The following is a 22,901-nucleotide window of genomic DNA, read 5'->3' on the forward strand; positions in this document are numbered from 1 at the left end:
CTTTCTCCCATTACAGACTTTAGTTTAACTCCACCAAGCGCATAAGTTATTTTGGGTTTACTGTTCCCAAGGTGTAAGATGTCACTTCTTGGCTGTCATCATTAACTACTCTACCAATCTTTACATAATCTGCAAATTTAGACATCATGGCCTCTATCCCTTCATCGATATCATTTAAGAAAATCAAAAACAACAGTGGTCCCAATACTGATCCTTGGGGAACCACAATTCTTACATTAACACAATCTGAGGAATAACCCTTTATCACAACCCTCTGCTTGCTAGCCTGAAGCCATCCTGCTATCTATCTAAAGATTTTCTATTTGATTCCAACCTGTTCCAGCTCATAAAGTAACTGCTCATGTGGGACTGAGGAGTCAAATGTTTTGCAGAAATCTAAATAACCTATGTTAAAATTATTCCCAAAATGGCACTATTACAGATCAATTTATAGCTGCCATAGATTTCAGTACTTTTTATTGAACTAAGTTTTCCATGCAATCTTTTTCTGCTCAAGTAATCTGGCAACTTCATTATTTATTCAACTTAGAATCCTTCTCATATAGCATTTTCTTAGTGGTATATACACATTCTGGGCTTCTGTGATTAATGTTTTAAAAGTATATCATAATTCAATTGTATTTGCTCTCATTGAGATATCTACCCGGTTAATAGAGGTCATATAGCACCTTAAGCCATTGTAATTTTCTTTCCTGAAATTATAACCCATTCCTTTGCCTTTAACTATTGCTACTTCTCTCTCTTCATCGTCCGCTGTAGAATTCCGTGATCACTTCCTGCTACTGCCAGTACTGTCAGCCCTATTATGTTTTCTGGTTCATGGGTGATGATCAGGTCTAGAATATTCTTTTCCCTGATGTTGATACAAATAACAATTATCTAGTTGATTTAAAAATTTTTTTCCCCATGTCGAGTTTCCTACCCATTTTCTCTAATCAATTAGAGGCAAATTAAAATCACCCATAAAAAGACATTCACGCTTACTTGCCCATTCTATTTGCATGTGGAGGCTCTCATCATAATCTTCACAATTACCTGGACTGTAGATTATGGGCATCTTCTTATACCTTTGCTTTCAACTATCTCACATCATGCAAATTCTATACTAGAATGCAAAACATCTGAATCCACAAAAGCTTTCCTTGTGCACAGGATGCTTTTGATAAGAAGATGCCCCCATTACCCCTTCTATCTATCCTATTGTTCCTAAATACATTGTACATACCGTACTGAAGCTCAACATCTCCTATTTCCAGGTGGCACCATGTTTCTGTAAGCCCCATTATGTCAGTGTTACTTGTACTAACCAGCAGTTCGAATTCACTCATTTTATTGACAACACTTCTGACATTGCTGTATAAATAATTAAGATTTAGCATTCTTGTATAGTTAACCCCTGACAAGCCCCTTTAAGCTTGCTTCTCTAGCATTAGCTACCCACTCATTTGAAACATTTCCGCCCCAAGAACATCTTGCTAATATAATCTGTTGCGGTAAAGAATAAGAACGTTTAAGGTATATGCAAGTTACTTTGACCAATATTATTAGATAAACACATATCCATATTACCCTTGTCTCCTCCAAACTAGCAGTTTCTCTGAACCTTTAAGATATCCTTGATGATACTGGTAAAAATCTTTGCACCACCTTTGTTTAAATATAGCACATCTCTACAAAACAGAATTCTTCTATCAGAAATAAACAGAATGTGGGCCAAGCTGAAAAAAATTTCTTCCCAAAAGCCTTGCAGAGTTCAAGTCTTGAGTTAATCCACAAGACTTTCAAGCATACAATCCCTCCTATTGTGCCTGGGAAGAATTCAGACACATTGACATTCTAACCTAACTTGCAGCATTTCTTTAGGATGGTCCCATATTTGTGTAACAAATCTTTAGATTGTGAGTGCTTAATATCATTAGTCCCCACATGAATAATAATATTCTCTTCACTCCCCTTAAAATCTGACAAGCTGTTGTGACATCATTAATTGTTGCTCCTGGCAGACAAATCCTGGTTCTAGTCCGCCTATCCTTATTACAAAAAATATTTTCCGTTTCCCTAACAATGGAATCTCCTAATAGAATAAGTCCTTTTGAACCAGAGCAGTTTGCACTTGGTTATTCTGTTCTGTGGCCTGAATCGGGAGTGCATTACTTGGTGGGTTACTAGTCTTGAGTCCCTCCAAGCTCCCAGTTTGGAGGCCAGTGCCCTGGCCTCCAAATTCCCCAGACATCAATCCCAGCTGTGGTTTGTGTTGGAACAGCAACTCCGATGTGCAGTGTCTCAATCACAGACTTTACAGGAGTTAAAGGATCTGCTGGTTAAGTGTTGGTACCACAAGTTGGTACTAGATACCACAAGACACATTTAGAAATCTTGTTGCATTCATGCCTCGCCAGGTATGAGCTGTTTTGGCTGCATATGGAGGACCAACATCATATTAGGTAGGTGGTCATAACTTTTTGGCTCATCGGTGTGTGTGTGTGTATAGTCAAGAATAATGATATAGAGAAGCTATATGATATGAGAGGAAAATTAAGTTTAAAATCAGATAAGTCTGAATTACAATAACATAACTTATGGATCAGGGACACTGATACAGCAAAACATACCCTACAGCCATAATGTGTACATGTATATATAAAATATTTTAAGCATAAAATATTGTAGGTAGAACATGTTAACGAGCTTTATGTAAAAATTAAAACTGATGAATATACAGTATACACTGGGAGCGATATATGTTGTGAAATAAAGGGGGTGAAATGAACAGGAAAATAAAACGATAAGATTTGCACCAATTGAAACAATACCAAATAAATTTTGAAAAAATTTTAAAGATTTTGGAAAAACTTGAAAGAACGATCAAGGTGGAAATAACATTGCAGTGTCTTTCATAATTTTTGTGTCTTCATCAGAGGTCATCCACCAAAATAATGAAAAAGACAGCAATGCTCTTACTTCTGTCTCCGACATGCTCTGTATGCATAGGCACACGTGCGAAAAGACACGTGGTAAATTACAATTTTAAAATTATAATTTACCACGTGTCTTTTCGCACGTGTACCCATGCATACGGAGCATGTCGGAAACAGAAGTAAAAGCATTGCTGTCTTTTTCATTATTTTGGTGGATGACCTCTGATGAAGACACAAAAATGTATATGTATACTTCCGAGCCCAATTGGTTAACCAGCTTCAAAATCTTTTCCTGCATTTTTTCAGATGCTTCCTCTTAGAATTCTGGGAAATTGGGGTCACAAACTCCTTCCATGCAGCATTAATAAAACGGGAACTGAAAATGTAATATTGTTGATTGCATTATTAAAATGTTTCCAGAATTAGAGTGGGCTTGTTTCTCCAACAGCAGCCTCCAAGCATTTAGTCAATGTGATCTTATGGTAGTAATATTTGAAATTAGCAATCACAGTCTGGTCCATGGGCTGTATGATCAGTGTGGGATTGGGAAGAAAGAAGACACTCAACGGAGAGAGAATCTTTACCATTCCATCAGCTAGCTCATTAAGGTGTCTGGGTGACCTGGGGGCATTGTCAACGATCAGCAGTGTGCTTTCTCTGCAAAGATGATCTTATTGATGTAAACCCCTTGACTGCAAGGCTTTGTTTGTTTGTTTGTTTGTTGTTGGGTTTTATTGGCGCATTAGCAACTAAGGCTATAATGTGCCAAAACCTGGTCATTAAAAAATAAAAATTTATTATTTTTTTTTCAGTGGCCTAAAGAATTAGGTCACCAAGTCAAAGTATAAAAAAACAAGTATAAACGGTAAAAGACAAATATCAGAAAACAAGTAACAATAACAAAGTAGATATTTTAAATATGAGTAAAATGGTTTACTGATTTCAAAAAGCTAAAAATAGCAGACACATGGTCATTGTCAGATAAAATCTGACTGGGTGTATAAGGCTCAGTCAGATGATTAAAAGCAGTAAAACGGATATTACTAAAATCTGGACAATCAATTAAAATGTGTCTAATTGATAAAATTGTGCCACAAGACTCACACATAGGAGGGCCCTCAGAAAAAAAAGAATGTGTCAAATGACTATGTCCTATGCGGGTCCGGGCAAGAACAACTTCCTCCTTACGATTCCTGCGCAGACTAGACTGCCACGGTTCAATTACAGGCTTTATACGATATAATTTATTCGCAGTCTGTCTATTCCACGAATCCTGCCATTGGGAGTGTATTTTCTCGTGTATTATTTGCCTGTATAGGGGACTGACAGACAGCGATTATTACTGGGAATTGCTGATTTGGCTGCGGTGTCAGCCAAATCGTTTCCAATAATCCCAATGTGGCTGGGAATCCAGCAGAAGAGGATATCATAGTCACGTTCATGGAGAAAGTGAATCTTCTGCTGAATGCTAGACAGAACTGAATGAGAATTATATCTCACAGTTATTAAAGCCTGTAACACGCTGAGAGAGTCAGAATATAAAACGAACCGTTGGTATTGGCATTTACTGATGTGATCCAAGGCTAACTCTATAGCAAGCAGCTCTGCAGTAAATATGCTGCATTCAGAGGGAATCTGCTCCGATGTAGTGCTGTCTGTAAAGACAGTAGCAGATCCCACATATGATTCCGACTTCGAACCATCTGTGTAAACTGGCGCTAAGTCAGAATGTTCAGCTCGGTGTGCTGAATAAAGCTGCAGGTAGACTGATGATGGAGTGTCCGACTTTCCCCAATTTCTAAGGGATAAGTCACATGCCGGGACATGAGCATGCCAGGGTGGAAGGGGTTGCTTTGGTGTTTGGGCAACCTTGTCTACCTTGATATTAAGTTCTTTGAGTAGCTCTTGGAGACAAATACCAAAAGGACGATTGGCAGTCTTACGGGTATTGTACAAATTTTCCCATCGTGGCTCAAAAACGAATGGCCACGTTGGATGGTCTGGCAGGGATTTCAGTTTTAAAGTGTACTTTAAAGACAACTGCTTACGTCGAAGCACTAACGGTGGTTCGTTTGCTTCGACGTATAAACTCTGGACAGGAGATGTTCTATATGTTCCAGTAGCGAGACGGAGAGCCTCATGATGGACAGGGTCCAGCCATCGAAGGGCGCTGCCTCTGGCTGAAGAATATACCTGGGACCCATAATCTAATTTGGATCGCACAAGTGCACGGTAAAGCCGTAGAAGGGTGCATCAGTCTGCACCCCATGATGTAGAGGAGAGCGAGCGGAGAATATTAAGGCCTCTTGTGCACTTTGTGCGGAGCTGATGGATACGATCCAGAAAGGTCGGTTTTTTTATCGAATATGAGTTCCAAGAATTTTGTGTTCGCTGCTACTGGAATAGCATTTTGTCCGAGTCTTAATTCAGGTTCAGGATGAAGATTACGCTTACGACAAAAGTGTATGCAAACGGTCTTCTCCGGCGAGAACCTGAAGCCATTAGCAAGTGCCCAGGAATTAAGGCGATCAATGGCTTTCTGCAGTTGTCTTTCAATAACCCTCATGTTGCATGACTGACAAAATATGCTAAAGTCGTCAACATAGAGGGCACAGTTTACAGTTGGAGGAAGTTGTTCTGTGATGGAATTTATTTTGATGCCAAAAAGCGTGACACTTAACACTGATCCTTGTGGTACTCCCTCCTCTTGCCTGAAGGAACGAGAGAGTGAGGATCCCACAGGAACTTGGAAAGATCGATTGGCTAAAAAGTTTTGAATAAAAAAGGGGAGATGCCCTCTAAGGCCTAGGCTATGTAAATCTTTTAAGATGCCAAATCTCCAAGTTGTGTCATACGCTTTCTCCATGTCAAAGAACACTGACACCAAGTGTTCGCGTTTTAGGAAAGCATCCTGGATGGATGTTTCCAGTCTAATTAGATGGTCCAAAGTGGACCGGTTCCTTCGGAAGCCGCACTGGATGTTGGAGAGAAGATCATTTGATTCTAAATACCATATTAAACGAGAGTTAACCATTCTCTCCAGGATTTTGCACAGACAGCTAGTCAGAGCAATAGATAATTGGTAGTGACTTTTGGATCCTTTCCTGGCTTAGCAAAGGCAAGAACGATTGCCTTGCGCCAGGAATCCGGAAACTGCCCTTCAATAAAGATTCTGTTATATAGAAAGAGCAGATAATCCATAGATTTTGGTGAAAGATGTTTAATCATTTAATAATGGATGCCATATGGTCCTACGGCACTTGCTTTGGAAAGAGTGAGGGCTGTTTTCAGTTCCTGCATAGTGAATGCCCCGTTGTAGGGATAGACGCTCTTAGACTTAAAATTAAGTGCCTGTTTCGCGAGTTTATGTTTCAGGACCAGGAACTCTGGGGAATACGATGATGTTGCAGAGATGTTTGAGAATGTTTCCCCAAGAGAATTGGCTATTGCAGTTGGATCTGCAATAGTGCATCCACTATAATCTAGGATTGAAGAAGGGTGGGATGTATATTTTCCTTTCATTTTCCGGATTTTATCCCAGACTACCTTAGAGTTGGTAGACTGGTTAACGGATGATGTAAAACGGATCCACGATTCCTTTTGACTCTGATGGCGGATATAGCATGCTTTGGCTCGTAAGCGTTTAAAGGCTATAAGGTTGGACGTGGTAGGATATCGGCGGAATATCCCCCACTCTTTATTTTGAGCCTTTTTTGCTGCTGTGCATTGTGAATTCCACCAAGGTTTGGGAAATGGTGGAAACCGGGCAGATGTTTTTGGAACAGCATTCGCAGCTGCTTGGACGATAATTTCTGTGATGTACGTTACTGCATCATTGATCAGCTCCTGACTGACGGTGCTGAGATCAAAATTTGCCTGATGTTGGAAGGCAGACCAGTCAGCCCGATCAATCTTCCACCGTGGTAACCTGAAGGGAAGACATGGTCTCCCACTGTGTAACGAGGTTATCACAGGGAAGTGGTCACTTCCATATGGATTCTCCTCCACTTCCCAAGTGAGTGAAGGGGAGCAGATAGAGAGATCAATGGCAGAAAAAGTACGGGTAGGCATGTGGAAGAAGGTATTTGTTCCAATATTTAGAAGGGAAAGGTCATTGTCATTTAGCATATGCTCTATGACTCGTCCCCTTCCATTGATGTTAGCACTACCCCACAGGGTAGTATGTCCATTAAAATCCCCGAGAAGTAAGAAAGCGGGAGGCAACTGCGTTACAAGATCATCAAGGTCTTCCTGGGAGATGTCAGTCCCAGGTGGCAAATAAATAGAGCACTCAGTTAATAAAAATCCCACTGAAAGGCAAATTGCAACAGACTCTATGCTGGTTGTAACTAGCAACGGCTGAACTGGGGTCTGGTTGCCCACAAGGATAGCCACTCCTCCATGAGTAGGACCATCCGCAATTCTATCCTTTCGAAAAAATGTGATGTTATGCATGGTGGGATCGTCATTTGCCTTTAGATAAGTCTCCTGCAAGCAAAAGCAAACTGGCTCGTGCTTTTGCAGGAGGGCCTTGATGTCATCAGTATTTCGCCGGAATCCACAACAATTCCATTGTAGGAATTTAGCCATTATTTTGGCTTGGTGGGTCCATCAGGCGGCTTCCGAGGTGCTGAGGGCTTTATTTTGTCAGTCTTGGATTTATCTTTTTTGGGGAAGAATGGATGCTGTCCCGTGTCCATTTCTTCCTCCGCAAACAGTTCCAAGACTGATTCGTCCGATACCTCCTTATTCTCTACATCCATTGTTTCTGGTATTACGGGTGACTCTTCCGAACGCTTTTGCTCTTTTTTACCACTTGGTTTTGGTAGGAGTGGCAACTGATTGTGTTTTTTTGGTGGGCTTTTGTGAATTCAATAAATAGCGTGCAATCGGAGTGAATGACTCTTTCGGTGATATAGTCATTTCAGTTTGTGTACCGATAGTGCACTTTGCAGAAACCTTCTGAGCATATGAAGGTTTCCCGCTATTTATTGGTTGGATACGTTTTCTGGCCTCTGGGTAGGAGATATTCAGCTCTGTTTTCAGTTTTTGGATTTCTTTTTCATCCTTCCACTGCTGGCCCGCTCGAGAGTAGGCGGGGTGCTCTCCTTGGCAATTAATACAGATCGGTTTTGAAGCTGAACATTCCTTGCTCTCGTGGTCTTTAACACCACATCGAGCACAGGCAGGGTTACCACGACAAGATGTTTGTGAGTGGCCGTATTTTTGGCATCTAAAACACCTCAGTGAGTTTGGGGTGTAAATCCTCATTGGACAGTTTAGATAGCCTGCCTTGATGGAACTTGGAGGCCGTGGGGTATTGAACGTGAGGATAAGAACTCGGGTAGGGACGAGATTCCCATCCTTTCATATCGATATTCTTTTGACAGCTGTCACTCCTTGGTCTTTCAATTCAGAGCAGATCTCTTTTTCAGAAACATGAAGGTCCCACTCTGATATAACACCACGTGAAGAATTCAGAGTTTTGTGGGGGGTTACGGTGATAGGTATTCCCCCTATGGATGTAGAGTTGAAGAATTTTTCAGCTTGTTTTGTAGTGGAAGCTTCAACCAAAAGATCGCCAGAACGCAGTCGTTTAACGGATTTTGGTGAACCTGCCAACCCTTCTAATCCTTTCTGGATAAAGAAGGGTGACATCTTTCCAATTGACTGCTCTCCGATGGAATGGAGAATGAGGAAAAGCGGTGTCACTGATGGTGGTGGTGTATCCTCAGTCCTGGCTCTTTTTGCAGAGGTGTTTTCTTTGTCATCGTCTCGATTAGGTAGGGGCCTTGTTGGGGCCCCAGAAGAAATGGGATTTAAATTACTCATATGAGTAAAGAGAAAGTGTCTGATGCCTAAGTACTTCACCCACCACGGAGCCCTACGAGGGGACGCCCACTCGTGAACTAGCAGGTATTGCGTTCACGAATCGGACGGCGAGTTCGCTTAGGAGCACCATACCCACTTTATCCTGTCCCAGGACCATAGGGAGGGAGACTTATTGGAACGCAGTTGACCCTAGCAGTAAAAAACCACCCGCCGATTGATCGCAGTCGGGCCGGTCCGGGACCTCCCGTCTTGTCGAAGCAGGGGCCAAAGTGGTGTATTAAGGCTGGGCCCCTCAACCAGCAGGTCCCCCTTTCCGAAATCCACGGGTCGCGGCGCATGGCTGCACACGCCGGATTCCAAAGATGTAACCCTGGAACCAAGGTATGGGCATTAGATCCCAGTGATGCTAACCTGGGAAACTAGCAGCATCACTGGGAGGTCTCCTCACCACGTACAGGTGCCCACGTCGAGGGGGACTGCAAGGCAGAAATTATGGCAAAACCACTTCTGGAATAGTCACAGGAAGTTTAGCCTTCACAAAGCCTTTGATAGCTCTTGAGTTTTCAGAGAACTGAACAAGTAAGTGTTAGTTTTAATTTGAAGTTCCCAACAGCACTGTCTTGAAGAATAGTCAGTCAATCCACAGATAGCTTATAATTTGCCAAGCTCTTCTCCTCCATTGTAATGCAAATTCTGTTTGCTAGTACCATTTGATCAATGTTTAAAACTTGTTTAGGACTGTATCAACGTTCGTAAATAATTATAGCAAACTTTCTGTCATTGGTATATTGGCACTGACTGAGTCACCATGCCTCACAATCAAATGAATTCCATCCCTCAGTTTAAATTTATCAAACCATGCCATTTTCCTTACTTGTGGAAAATTGATTGCAGCAATCTGTTTCATAATATTAGTCTGGCTAGATCAAAACGGAATTTACATTTTCTTCATAATTTGCTGATCAGAAATCCAAATCTGTAATAACTCCCTCATTTTTAGTAATATAAATATAATTTCTCTGGTTCCTAAGCATTTAATTCTGCCAGGCACTACTCTAATCTAATTTTTTCCTACATTCCTACACCATAATGCACATAAGACATAACAATCAGATTCACCTGGCAATGATTTGCAATGAGCTTGTTATCATTCCTTGCTTCATGTAACCCCATTTTCCTGAATTCATTATAGCACAAATACTATTAAATTCCTTAAGCAATCTAATTTCAGTCAGTCACTATGCATATCAGAACTTTAATAATAGACCTTACTTATTATTAAACATTAATAAAAATATTTTGTGTAATTTATTTAACAATACAATTGTGTTGATATGTACAATTTTTATTTATTTTTTTTTTTTCACAGCTTTCATAGCTTTGGGCTTTTGCCCTGAATTTATGTTAATGTTTCACTTTAATTTTCATGTTACCTATTCACATCAACATATATATGATGGCATTTCACAGTTCAAAACTTTCAGGAACGAATGTGTTGGATAAAGAGTGGTGTTACTGTAAATTTTATTTTCATGAAATCTATCAACATCAACAACGTATATTTGATATAATTTTGATGGAATTTCATTTAGTGTAAAACTTTCAGGAACCTATCTGTTGGATAAAGAGTCTTATTAAGTGCCACCGGTGTGTATGAATGTAGCAAGATTTATACTCAGTCAAATACAATCTTTTAAAAGTCACAGACTTACTATTAGACTCTGGATGAGATCTTTTACACGGGTTGCAACATCCTCCGGTTGTTCACTTGCCAGTCGAATGAGTGTGGAAAGGAAATTTTTGCATTTTTTTTTTGCTGTATTTGGTGACATCTATATATATATATAAAAAAAAAAAAAGGAAAATGGGGGGGGGGGATTAATATTACACACCAAATCTATTTAAATTTAAATTCCTATTTAAATAGAAGTTAACCATATGCTCAACTAACAAAATTAAATTTAAGAATTACCAATCTTAGAGGCTGCTAAGTATGTTTAATACAGCATATCAGTATGATAAGTCCTTGCTGTTGGTATCTACACTGTCAGTCATTCTGTTAATTCATTGTCATATCAATCATTGCACACCATGTTCCATGTTAGCTCATATCAGGTCATATTCCTATTAAATCAATTATGTTTTGTGTATTTATTGAGATTTTATCAAATTTTCTTATACATTTCATATTAATGCTACTTTCGATTACACTAGCCAACATGATTTTTACCTCAAAGAACTTTAAATGCTGTTTTTAACCAATTTTTATGCATAGTTCACATCATCACAATTAATAAATATAGAGGGAGTTCTGTTTTACCAAAATATGCCAATTTTGCATAATCTAGCCAGTAATGCATGACATACTGTTTTATTTTAACAGATAAAAGCTAATTACCTTAATTTTAGCAATTGATTCTGGCCTTGGTTTTCTTGTGATAAACAATCAGACTTCTACCTATGGTTCTTAGGTTCAAATTCCAATGCAACAATTTACAATTTGAAGAGAGCACACAGTGTTTTGGTGAGCATTTTTGTAGGTTGTGCTAAGGTTTTCCAAGTATTAACTGATCATGACATGTTCTCAGGGTTGTAAATCTATCCCCCAAACATATAATAGAATATACATTTTTTTTAGTTGTATTACAAACTTGAATTATATATATATTTTGACATTAAACGTTGGTACATCTTTTGATGTGATGTGATGTGATAGAGACTTTTTATGGTGATTTCGGAATCGGTGCATTAATTTCCTCCAGAATCACATATTTTCATTGTGGAGGTATGACAAAAAAATTTTTTTTGGCTAGTTGTTATTAAATATTTTCAAGAATAATGAAAACATTTACAGAAGTAATATTTTTTAATAATGAAATTAACACAAAATAAGAATAACTTTTCAGTTTAGGATAGAAAATGAGAGATATCCTCCACACTTAGAATTTTAGAAGCATGTGCCTTCTCATATATTAAATAAAGATGTGATTTCCTGTTAAAAATAACTTTACAAAGAGAAATAAAAGCAAATTAAACAACCTGAAAATAAGCTCTAGAAAAATTAGGTTTCAGTATCTGAACCCTTATAATAAAATAATTCGTATGATACAGACTATAAATATATTTTTTTTTGTATATGGATAGCTTAAATGACATGAAGATTACAGTAAGTAGAAAAATAGTTGGTAACTCAGGTCAGAAATTATGTGTGAGAGGACCAGACATACCAGATGTGCGAGGAGCAGGTTAAGCTGCCAATTATTTTTTTCCTTAGTAATAGCATTAGCAGAGGTATATGATGCAAGAAAGCAAGCTTATGCAGCATCAGCCAAGAAAAAAATAAAACAAAAAAAAAAAAAAACCCACTTCACCCCTCTGTTCGTTCGAAATACCTGTCCAGCTGAGCCTTAAATTTATTTAGGCTATCAACTTCCACAACAAGGGATGGAAGTCTGTTCCACCAACCAACTACCTGCTGGCTAAAGGCAAATTTCTGCACATCTATCTTACATCTGTCTTTCCTCAATTTGAATTTATGCCCTCTCAGGTGATTATTCTGAGCAAGAGGCAGTATCCCATCAGCATTGAGCATGTTCAAACCATTCAAGGCTTTGTACACCTCAATCAGATCACCTCGACGGTGCCTAGTCTCCAGACATTGTAATTTGCAAAACTTAAGCCTTTCTTCGTAAGAGCAACCCTTCGTTCCGTTCACTAACGCTCTACATCCTTCTTGAAATGAGGCCTCCAGACCTGTATACAGTACTCAAGGTGCGGCCTGACCATTACCTTATACAAGGGAATAATCACCTACCTATCCCTGCTAGAAAAATTCCTGTATATCATTGATAAGACACCATGAGCTACTCTTGCAGCCCATCTGCAGTGCTCAGAGAACTTCATATCTGCCTGCACAATTACCCCCAGGTCCTTCCCATTCTCTACAACTGTCAGTGTAGTACCACAGAGTTCATACGTTGCTCTGGGGTTGCTGGTTCCCATATGTAGTACTTTACATTTGTCAATGTTAAACTTCATCTGCCACTTCTCAGCCCATCTGCTCAACCTTTCCAGATCCTGTTGCAGCAGCATAGCGTCAGTAGCATCCTTAACAACCCTGCCAACCTTTGCATCGTCTGCAAACTTGGACATTAAGCTTGATATACCATCATCAATATTATTTATAAATACAGAAAACAACAATGGACCCAACACTGAACCCTGAGGGACTCCACTAATAATATTAGTCCAAGATGAGCAGTGTCCATTAATTACCACTCTGTCTTCTGCCACCCAACCATCCCTTTATCCATAGCAACAATTTGCCACCAATGCCACTCTGCTCCAATTTGTGCAGCAGTCTTCCATGTGCAACAGTATCAAAAGCCTTTCTAAGATCCAAATATATAATATCAAAGTTATTCCCTGCATCCAATTCTTTTGTGACTACATCATAGTATCCAATCAAATTGGTCAGGCAAGGCCTTCCCTTAACAAAACCATGCTGTGTGTGAGCTATAACTGAATTCTTGTCAAGATGATCCTGCAGTACCAGTGCTTCCATTAATTTTCCTGGAACAGAAGTTAAACTCACAGGTCTATAATTACTTGTGTCAGCCTTTGATCCTCCTTTGTGAATTGGGGTTACATTTGCACATCTCCAGTCTGTGGGTACCTCCCCTGATTCCAAGGAAGCTCTCATAATTATGGCTAATGGATTGCTTACTTCCTTTGCTGCTTCCTTTAATATAACTGGATAGATCCCATCCACCCCAGGTTCCTTTCTTGTATTTATCTTCAACAATTTCTCCTCCACTTTACTCTCAATTATTACAAGATCATCTAGCTCATTGGCAGTGTTTACTTCATCTATGGCATTCCCCTTCCTGAATAACTCCTCATGTGTGAATGTAGATGCAAAATATTGATTTAGTTTGTTAGCTTCCTGACCAGGATCATGAACAGTTGAACCATCGATATCAAGTGGACTAATCTGATTCATCCCCTTCCTTCTAGAGTTTACATAAGTAAAGAACTCTTTGTTTTTCTTTGCAATATTTTTAAAGTTCATTAAATATGTTAAATGTGATCTTAAAGGGCATCTGTCCTTATCCACATAATAAAAAAAAAAATTTTTTGGGAGGTTGATTGGCCTGGTTGTCATTTTCATTGTTCATTTTCTAGAAATTTAACCATGACAAATGGAAAAAAATTGTATTTATAATGAAGCAACAAAAACTAAACTATGTACAGTGTAAAAAGTACTGGACACAACTATGAATATTACAATTATAAATTATTTATTTAAATGTGTAACTGAATTATTTCAATACAAAAGTTCATCAAAGTAGCACCACCAGTTGTGGGAAAAAATGCATCCCTTTTGTGAGATTAAAATGAGACCTAATTTTCGATTATACAAAAACAAGCTTCCAAAAAATAGCCAAGTCTGAAGTAATGCCACACATTCAAAACAAACACAACAGCCATTGCTCTTTAAAAGGGTTCAATGATGGAAAAAACTCAAATTTCAATTGAGAGAGATGCTACACAATTGTCATACATTACCAAACCTAGCAAGATTTTCTAGTGACATACAGTATTTTCAACCTCTTCATCACCAGAAAAGCAGACATGATAGAAAGGTTAACAAGGTAGTTAATGACAGTATTCAAGGTATGATACTGGAGCAAGATCTAGAAAAATTAGGCATATGGTCTGAGAAACTGCAATTGAAGTTTGACATTGACAAATGCAAGGTACTACACACATGGGCAGCAGTAACCCCAAATTAACTGAATGGAAAATGTAAAAGACTTGGGCTTTTTACAATAAAATAAATGAAAAAAAAAATAAATAAATAAACAAAAGTCCCTGAATAGTACAGGTAGGCTGCCAGGGGTTTTGTCAATGATATACAGGAATTTTGTTAGCACTGAGGTGATTACCCCATTGTATAAGGCAATGGTTAGGCCATATCTTGAATACGTAAACAGAGCTGGGGCCTCATTTTAGGAAAGATGTAGAGCTGTTGCAATGGGTGCAGAGCAATCAGATTGGTGAGTGGGAACAAGGGGTGGTGTTCTGGAAGTGGATAGTTGGAGTAAATTCAAGAAAAACCCAGAGAAACTATTTCTGGAGAACACAATGTGCGGGAAGTTTTCTCTTTTCTCTGGGCTGATTCTGTATAAGTTTGCTTTCTTGCATCATTTTCCGCTACTAATACTAACTATAAACTGCTAAGGATGCCTTCTGCCTTCTTCCTCAACCGTTGAGGAAGAAGGCAGAAGCCTTTGAAAGCTTCAGTTATTTTAGCGCTTTTAATCTAGTATATTTTATTGCATTTTAATTCAGTATTTTGTTATCATTTTATTTGTACATTCACTGTAAACTACATTTATTCTATCTTAATTCAGTATTTTATTATTAGTAATATTTTATTTGTGTAATCACATTTATTTTGTTTGATCTACTGTAAATTTATTGTAAATTTAAATATAAAGCTTTTTAAGATTTTGGTTTTCATTTTTACTTCAATGGTTGGTGAGAAACGCTAAAAAATCATAGTATTCCAGAAAAGTTTCTTCCTGAAGGCATCGGTTGAATAAGTTTAAAAGAACATAAGGTTTTAATTTCACGACACTGATAATAAAAATGTTTTCTACAAGATCTAGTCCTGGGCACTTCTGAACATTATCTATGCGAGACAGCCTGCAGTTCATCCAATGTAAAAGGTTCGGTGGTTGTTGAGGACTTATGTGTCACATAAGATTCATTGTCTGATTGATTTTAGAATGAACAGCTAAGTTTGAGATAGGATCATCCAACGGAAAAAGAGAATTCCAGTCAATATTTCTGATGGAAAATCTTATTAATTCTGGCTGTGAGAAAGTGTATGAAGATGGAACGGCAGAATCAGGGGAAAACATCACCAGTCTGTATACACAGTCCAGTCAGTAAGCTACAAATTGAAGTGAGAGTTTGTCATCATTATATCTATATTAGATTCTCCTGCATAACTTGAATAAGTATGAAGGTGATTAGGCTTGTTGTGAATTGAAAAACAATGATTAATTATGAACATCTCCAAGAGAAGGCCACGTGCATCTGTAGAAGAGTTATGCCAAAAGTTTGACTTTGCACTGATGTCCGATGAGAACAATATATTGCTATTCGGTCCCAACATATTTATCACAGTCTCAAGGTAAGCAAGACAGTGATTAAAGTCCTCCGATGGAGGGCAGTAGAGAGAAATTAAGTAAAAGTATATGATGACAAAAATCCTTAGCTAAATGCAAAAAAGATATATACCCAACAAGTGATTAGAACCTTCGAGCTACTTATTTATCACAATTAAAACCATAATATTCCTCTGCACTAAGTGCTACAATATTCACACCAAAACACCAACATAAAAATGGTACAAATAGTAAATTGTCACTTACAAAATCACTAGCTAAATTTAAATATAAGCTAACAAATGTGACTAAGACTATTTACACTATTTGTAAAACACAATTTAATATGTTAATTAATCAAAAAGATGGTAAAAATTTAAAACTTATCCATTTCAAAATTTTGCATCGTGGCACTTAATCATCGAATTATTCAGTTATTGGAGCATCCCCTTCCCTAAAAAAAAAAAAAAAAAAAAAAAATCCTAAGGTATGAATGTAGAGGCAAAATACCTGTTGTTTATCAGTAACCTGAGCAGGATCATTTACAGTTAAACCATTCCTATCTAGTAGACCAAGGTGATTCACTTCCTTTGAGTGGTTAAATAAGTAAAGAGACCTTTGCTGTTATCTTTGCCAGAAACTTCTCGCAATCTGCCTTAACTTACCTAAACTCTTTGATTTCAGACTTTTAGGCTTCTACATCACCTGATAATTAATATGAATCCCACACCTTCTTCTCTTCCACAAGTCTCATCAGTACATCTCACACCTTGTACCATACAGGGGGTGCAATTTTCTGCTGACCCCTTCTGGGGTAGGATGTATGGAGTCCCCGTTGGGGTAGAATTAAGTGTCAGTCCTCACTCAGGGCTAGAATAATTGGCAAACCCCTCTTGGGGTAGGATTACTTGCAGACTTGTTCCGGGGCAAGATCTTCCAGAGTTGCCCACTAAATACTTAATTGCCAAATGGCATTCCACTTGCCCTGCATTCTTTCTCTCTTTCCTTAGGGTTCCTAATTACTCTCCCCCTACTGAAGCATGCTTTTCTTCTTCATCCTTCTTCCCTCCCCCCCAACTGTCACTCCCACTCTACTCTTTTTTTTTTTTCCTGCCTGGTTTCTGTCAGGTAGCTCAGGAAACCCTGGCAGAAACCAGCCAGAGAACAATGGGCTGTATGGCTTACCTCCTAGTGGTGGTGGGCAACAGAGTCCCATTAGCAGCCCTGTGGCCAAAAGCCAGAAGAACAACAGAACTCAACACTAACACAGAACACTAAATACACACTCTTCTGGCATTTAAAGAGTTCTGTTTACTTCACACGAGTAATGATGGCACAGCTGTGGGACACAAGTGGCACCCCAACCCAAAACACTGTCACTACGTGGTGTTGGGTAGGATCTGCTTATGCCATTGGCACACTCAATGATAACAAATGTAAGATGGTGAATCTATGAGAGAGCTGTTCTTCATGTTCTGGCTTTTGGCCAAAGTGGGTCAAGCAAGTGGGAAGCCCCACCTGCCCTAACATCATGCCCCCATGTGGCATGACATGGGATTAGCTGACACTGGCTGCAAAGCTAATGCAATAACTGACAGTATGTGTTGGGGGGGAAAGACTTCCACAACATTTGTGAGAATTATTCATTTAACCTGAAAGCTGGCTTGGCCAGTGAGGGATAAAAAAAAAGCAGAGAAGCACACCCCCCCCCCCAAACATGGGGAGCTCTGACAACACAACTGTTCTTTCCTATGATCCGTGCTTTCTCCTTCCCATCTCCAATCCCAACCTCTTTGCCTGGTGGATCCTACACACACAAACCTTTTACTGCTCAACAGTCACCCCCCCCCCCACTGTGGCGGTGGGCTCCTTCTCTATCCCTTTAACTTTTAATTTCTAGGTGAATAGTCTCCTATCATCCATCCCTTTTATCTTCACCCTTTTCTTTCCCAAATACTTGAACTTCCCTAACAATAAAAAAAATTTTTTATTGGTAGGGGAAATTGAAACTTATTTGTTGTCATTTAATACAATTGAATAGTCATTTTTCTATATCGATCACTTATGTGATAATTATAATTTGTTGAATATGACTAATAAGCATATAGCATTTAACCCAGCGGTGATTGCGCACTTGACAGCAGGTGCCACTCAAAAATAACATTCCTACATTAATTGTTAATGAAGGAACGATGAAAAATCTAAAATATTTTCTATATTCCTAAATATAGTCAAACTTTTACTGCAATAATTTTCCACATTGTGAAGCATGACAAATTTGAAATAAATTCTGAAATAAAATTGTAAAACAAAAGTAACTAATAGTATCAAATGTATATAATTTTTTTTAAATTGTTTAATAATATTTACGTTCCTAATAAGTAAAAATACATGTTTGGAATTTTACACACACTTAACTGTCATATAATTTGTAAAATGGAGCAGACTCAGATACTTCTATTTTATATTAATTTTTTTTTTTTTTTTTTCAATTCTCAGGAGAATTAATATTTTTATTTTTTTTGAAATAGCAAGTTAAAACACAAAGCATGTGTTTATTTAAAAATTTAAATATATTTTAAAACTAAAAAAAGTTACATACAATAACTATTGCAATTCATTAAACAATATGAAATTACGTGGCAAGCAAACCCAAATTATTTTCTAAAAATTAAAAAGAAAATGGGCTCCTTTCAGGCACCCTGGTATTGTCTTTGCTACAAATTGGTGGCATCACCACCACTGGGTTAAGGAAAAAAATTGTGAAATATCTTATTACAATCAGTATTAACATTATGTGTTTACAGGATATTACAAGCTCTTTCTGTCATCCACCGGCCAGTCCCATATTAGCATTAGTAGAGGCATTTGATGCAAGAAAGCAAGCTTATACAGCATCAGCCAAAAAAAAAAATAAAATAAATAAAATAAATAAATAAAAAATAACCACTTCCACTTCACCCCTCTGTTCGTTCGAAATACCTGTCCAGCTGAGCCTTAAACTTATTTAGGCTATCAACTTCCACGACAAGGGATGGAAGTCTGTTCCACCAACCAACCACCCGCTGGCTAAAGGCAAATTTCCTCACGTCTATCCTACATCTGTCTTTCCTCAATTTGAATTTATGCCCTCTCAGGTGATTTTTCTGAGCAAGAGGAAGAATCCCATCAGCATTGAGCATGCTCAAACCATTCAAGGCTTTATACACCTCAATCAGATCACCTCGCTGGTGCCTAGTCTCCAGACACTGTAATTTGCAAAACTTAAGCCTTTCTTCGTAAGAGCACCCCTTTGTTCAATTCACCAATCTTGCTGCCCTTCTCTGTACTCGTTCCAGCATCCCTACATCCTTCTTGAAATGAGGCCTCCAGGCCTGTATACAGTACTCTAGGTGTGGCCTGACCATTGCCTTATACAAGGGAATAATCACCTCCTTATCCCTGCTAGAAAAATTCCTATATATCATCAACAATACACCATGAGCTACTCTTGCAGCCCATCTGCACTGCTCAGAAAACTTCATATCTGCTTGCACAACCACCCCCAGGTCCCTTTCATTCTCTACCACTGTCAGTGTAGTACCACAGAGTTGATACGTTGCTCTGGGGTTGCTGTTTCCCATATGTAGTACTTTACATTTGTCAATGTTAAACTTCATTTGCCACCTCTCAGCCCATCTGCTCAACCTTTCCAGATCCTGTTGCAGTAGCATAGTGTCAGTAGTGTCCTTGACAACCCTGCCAACCTTCGTATCGTCTGCAAACTTGGACATTAAGCTTGATATACCATCATCAATATCATTTATAAATACAGAAACAATAACGGACCCAATACTGAACCCTGAGGGACTCCACTAATAACATTAGTCCACGATGAGCAGTGTCCATTGATTACCACTCTGTCTTCTCCCCCTCCTCCATAGCAGCAATTTGCCTCCAATGCCACACTGCTCCAATTTGTGCAGCAGTCTTCCATGTGCAACAGTATCAAAAGCCTTTCTAAGATCCAAGTATATAATATCAAAGTTATTCCCTGCATCCAGTTCTTCTGTGACTGCATCATAGTATCCAATCAAATTGGTCAGGCAAGACTTCCCCTTAACAAAACCATGCTGTGTCTGAGCTATAACTAAGTCTTGTCTAGATGATCCTGCAGTGCTTCTTTAACCAGTGCCTCCATTAATTTTCCGGGAACAGAAGTTAAACTAACAGGTCTATAATTACTTGTTTCGCCTTTTGATCCTCCTTTGTGAATTGGGGTCACATTTGCACATCTCCAGTCCATGGGTACTTCCCCTGAGTCCAAGGAAGCTCTCATAATTATGGCTAAGGGTTTGCTTACTTCCTTTGCTGCCTCCTTTAATATAACTGGATAGATCCCATCCACTCCAGATGCCTTTCTTGTATTTATCTTCAACAATTTCTCCTCCACTTTACTCTCAGTTATTACAAGATTCTCTAGCTTACTGCCAGAGTTGAATACACCTCTGGCATTCCTCTCACTGAATAACTCCTCATGTGTGAATGTCGATGCAAAATATTCATTTAGTTTGTTAGCTACCTGAGCAGGATCATCAACAGTTGACCCATCGATATCAAGTGGACCAATCTGATTCATCCCCATCCTTCTAGAGTTTACATAAGTAAAGAACTCTTTGCTGTTTTTCTTTGCATCCCTTGCCAAAGATTTCTCGTAATCTGCCTTCGCCTGCCTAACCTCCTTTGTATCTTGGTTACAGATCAACTTGTATCTATCATAGGCTTCTGTGTCACGTGTTAATTTGTATGTATCCCATGCATTTTTCTTCTCTGCCATATGCATACATTCAGTTTAATTTCTGAGTTTCCATGGTCTGTTATAAGTCACCATTTGGAGAGGGCAAAGAACCTGGGCAGAATTCTAAAGCCTGAGATTCCCCAGTTTGTTTTAACTGGTAATTTCAATACTTTGAAGTTCGAGATACACAAAAAAACTTATATTTAACTGTTTCCCTAAACTCTGCAAAGCTAATGCAATAACTGACAGTATATGTTGGGGAAAAAGACTTCCACAACATTTGTGAGAATTATTCATTTAACCTGAATTCACAGTCCCAAGGTTCAGATAGTGCAGAACGTCACAATATAAGTGACTGTAAGGAAGCCTAGACCATCCAAAGTAGCCCAAGTAAAGAATATAATCTGCAAATGCAATCGCGCAGGCATGCACGCGCACACACACTCTTCTTCAAGGCTCTAAAACCATACCTAACAGACACAAACAGTGTGACAGAATATAACAATGACAATCAGCAGCATGATGGCAGGTTCCACTGGAGTTCAAATATCAGAAAGGATAGATAATAAGAGGAACAGCTGACCTGAGATAACCCTGGTCAGATACAAGAAGAACTAGGTTTGAACAAGCAACAGAAGCTGTGTGACTTGACAAGTACTTAGGTTGAGTCCCAAGGAATTAAGTAATACCAAGGATATTACTATTGGTACACATTTAGTAGGTACAAGAGAGATGACTGCTACACTTGTTGGGTTCCAAGACGATTATCATTAGTCTTAAATTAATGGGAAAACACCAAGAAACCAATGAACACACACACATTTTGTAAAAAACAAAGCGGTTCAGTGATGTGCTTGACATTTGGAGTGGATTACTGTGTTAACAACATCATACTGTGAAAAAATTAATCTCTGCATAAAATGCAGGAACATTACAAGCATCAGAACCCCGTGTCTCATGCAAAGAGGCCTAAAAAGAATGCACCACAGGAGGTTTAGAAGGTTTCCCTTCTAAACTGCACAGCTGTGCAGTGGTTTTAGAAATGCCACACACACACACACACACTAAATTTTTTGAGTATGTGACACATTCTGGAATGCAAATGAACATAGCTGCACAAGGGACCCAGCCTACCAGGAATTGCTTCTGAAGGAGTCACCTGGCAGTTTTTGACCTAGGCATATAAAGGACACGTTATCTCTAATGTTTGCTGCATGTCTTCATAAATTTGTTTCAGCAACATTCCCTTTAAACGAAGGTGTCGATAACTGCTAAGTGCCCGATCTCTCAATAGTTGGCATCTTCCTGCACTTTCCACACTTCATTGCCTTTTGCAAAGGAAAAAATAAAATTAGAAACCTAAAATTTTCTGTAAACACACGAGTAGAATCACAACACAGATAGGCGATATTGTCTTTCACAAAAACCTTTGCAATTTATATTGGGCTAAAACTCTTCAACCCCCCCCCCCCCAGTACATAAATTGTTTATTTTCCATATATAAAAATCACATATAATAATAATAATCATTATCGCATAGCAACCAGCCAGGCAACTACAATAAGGTAAGCACACAAAGCTGCTCACCCTTCACCACACTGAGGAAACAAATTAGATGAAACTATGCATAGCAGTAGGAAATCTTCAAGGAATCCACTGATCTCTGATTCCAACTGGAAAATGTGACTATGTTGATGCCAAGAACATTAAGGAAGGATGAGGCTGCATGGGAGGGGAAAGTCATATGGTCTAATGAGTTCAAAAACTACATTAGACAACAAGCACAATGGAGCTGTTTGGTTGTATACAGATAAAGGCTGCTGGAGGATGTGTAATGGCGTGAGACCTGTTTTAGGTATGCCATCCCATAACATACCCTTGTTTCTACTACCCACCACTGTGAATGTTGGAGCATATGTGAATATTGTGAATCAGGTACATCCAGCAATGATGCACAATTATCCCTATGGCCAGGGACCTTTCAAAATGAGAATGTAACTATACATCATGCCATGGTGATTTGAGGAACCTCTTCAAGCATATCCCCTGGCCATCCAAAATGCTCCAAAACTAAATCCCACTGAGCATCTGTGGGATGAAATGGAAAGGCACATTCATCAACACGATTCCCTTCTATATTACGGAGGACAATCATTACACAAATGGAACTGCATG

At 38.7% G+C, this 22,901-nt stretch overlaps 1 protein-coding gene across 4 annotated transcripts in view; it reads right to left on the reverse strand.

Annotated features, from left to right (window-relative positions):
• The window catches only part of LOC150079046 (transcription initiation factor TFIID subunit 4B-like), a 634,753-nt gene that overhangs the window by 487,025 nt on the left and 124,827 nt on the right, over positions 1–22,901 (reverse strand). For all 4 annotated transcript variants that reach the window (XM_090382248.1, XM_090382247.1, XM_090382250.1 and 1 more), the window contains exon 6: positions 10,484–10,603. In XM_090382248.1, the coding sequence (XP_090238374.1) occupies positions 10,484–10,603 (120 nt within the window). The remainder of the gene's footprint in view (positions 1–10,483; positions 10,604–22,901) is intronic.

The sequence above is a fragment of the Mastigoproctus giganteus genome, chromosome 10 (genome assembly GCF_048544385.1).
Source record: "Mastigoproctus giganteus isolate SK-2022 chromosome 10, ASM4854438v1, whole genome shotgun sequence".
NCBI lineage: Eukaryota > Metazoa > Arthropoda > Arachnida > Uropygi > Thelyphonidae > Mastigoproctus > Mastigoproctus giganteus.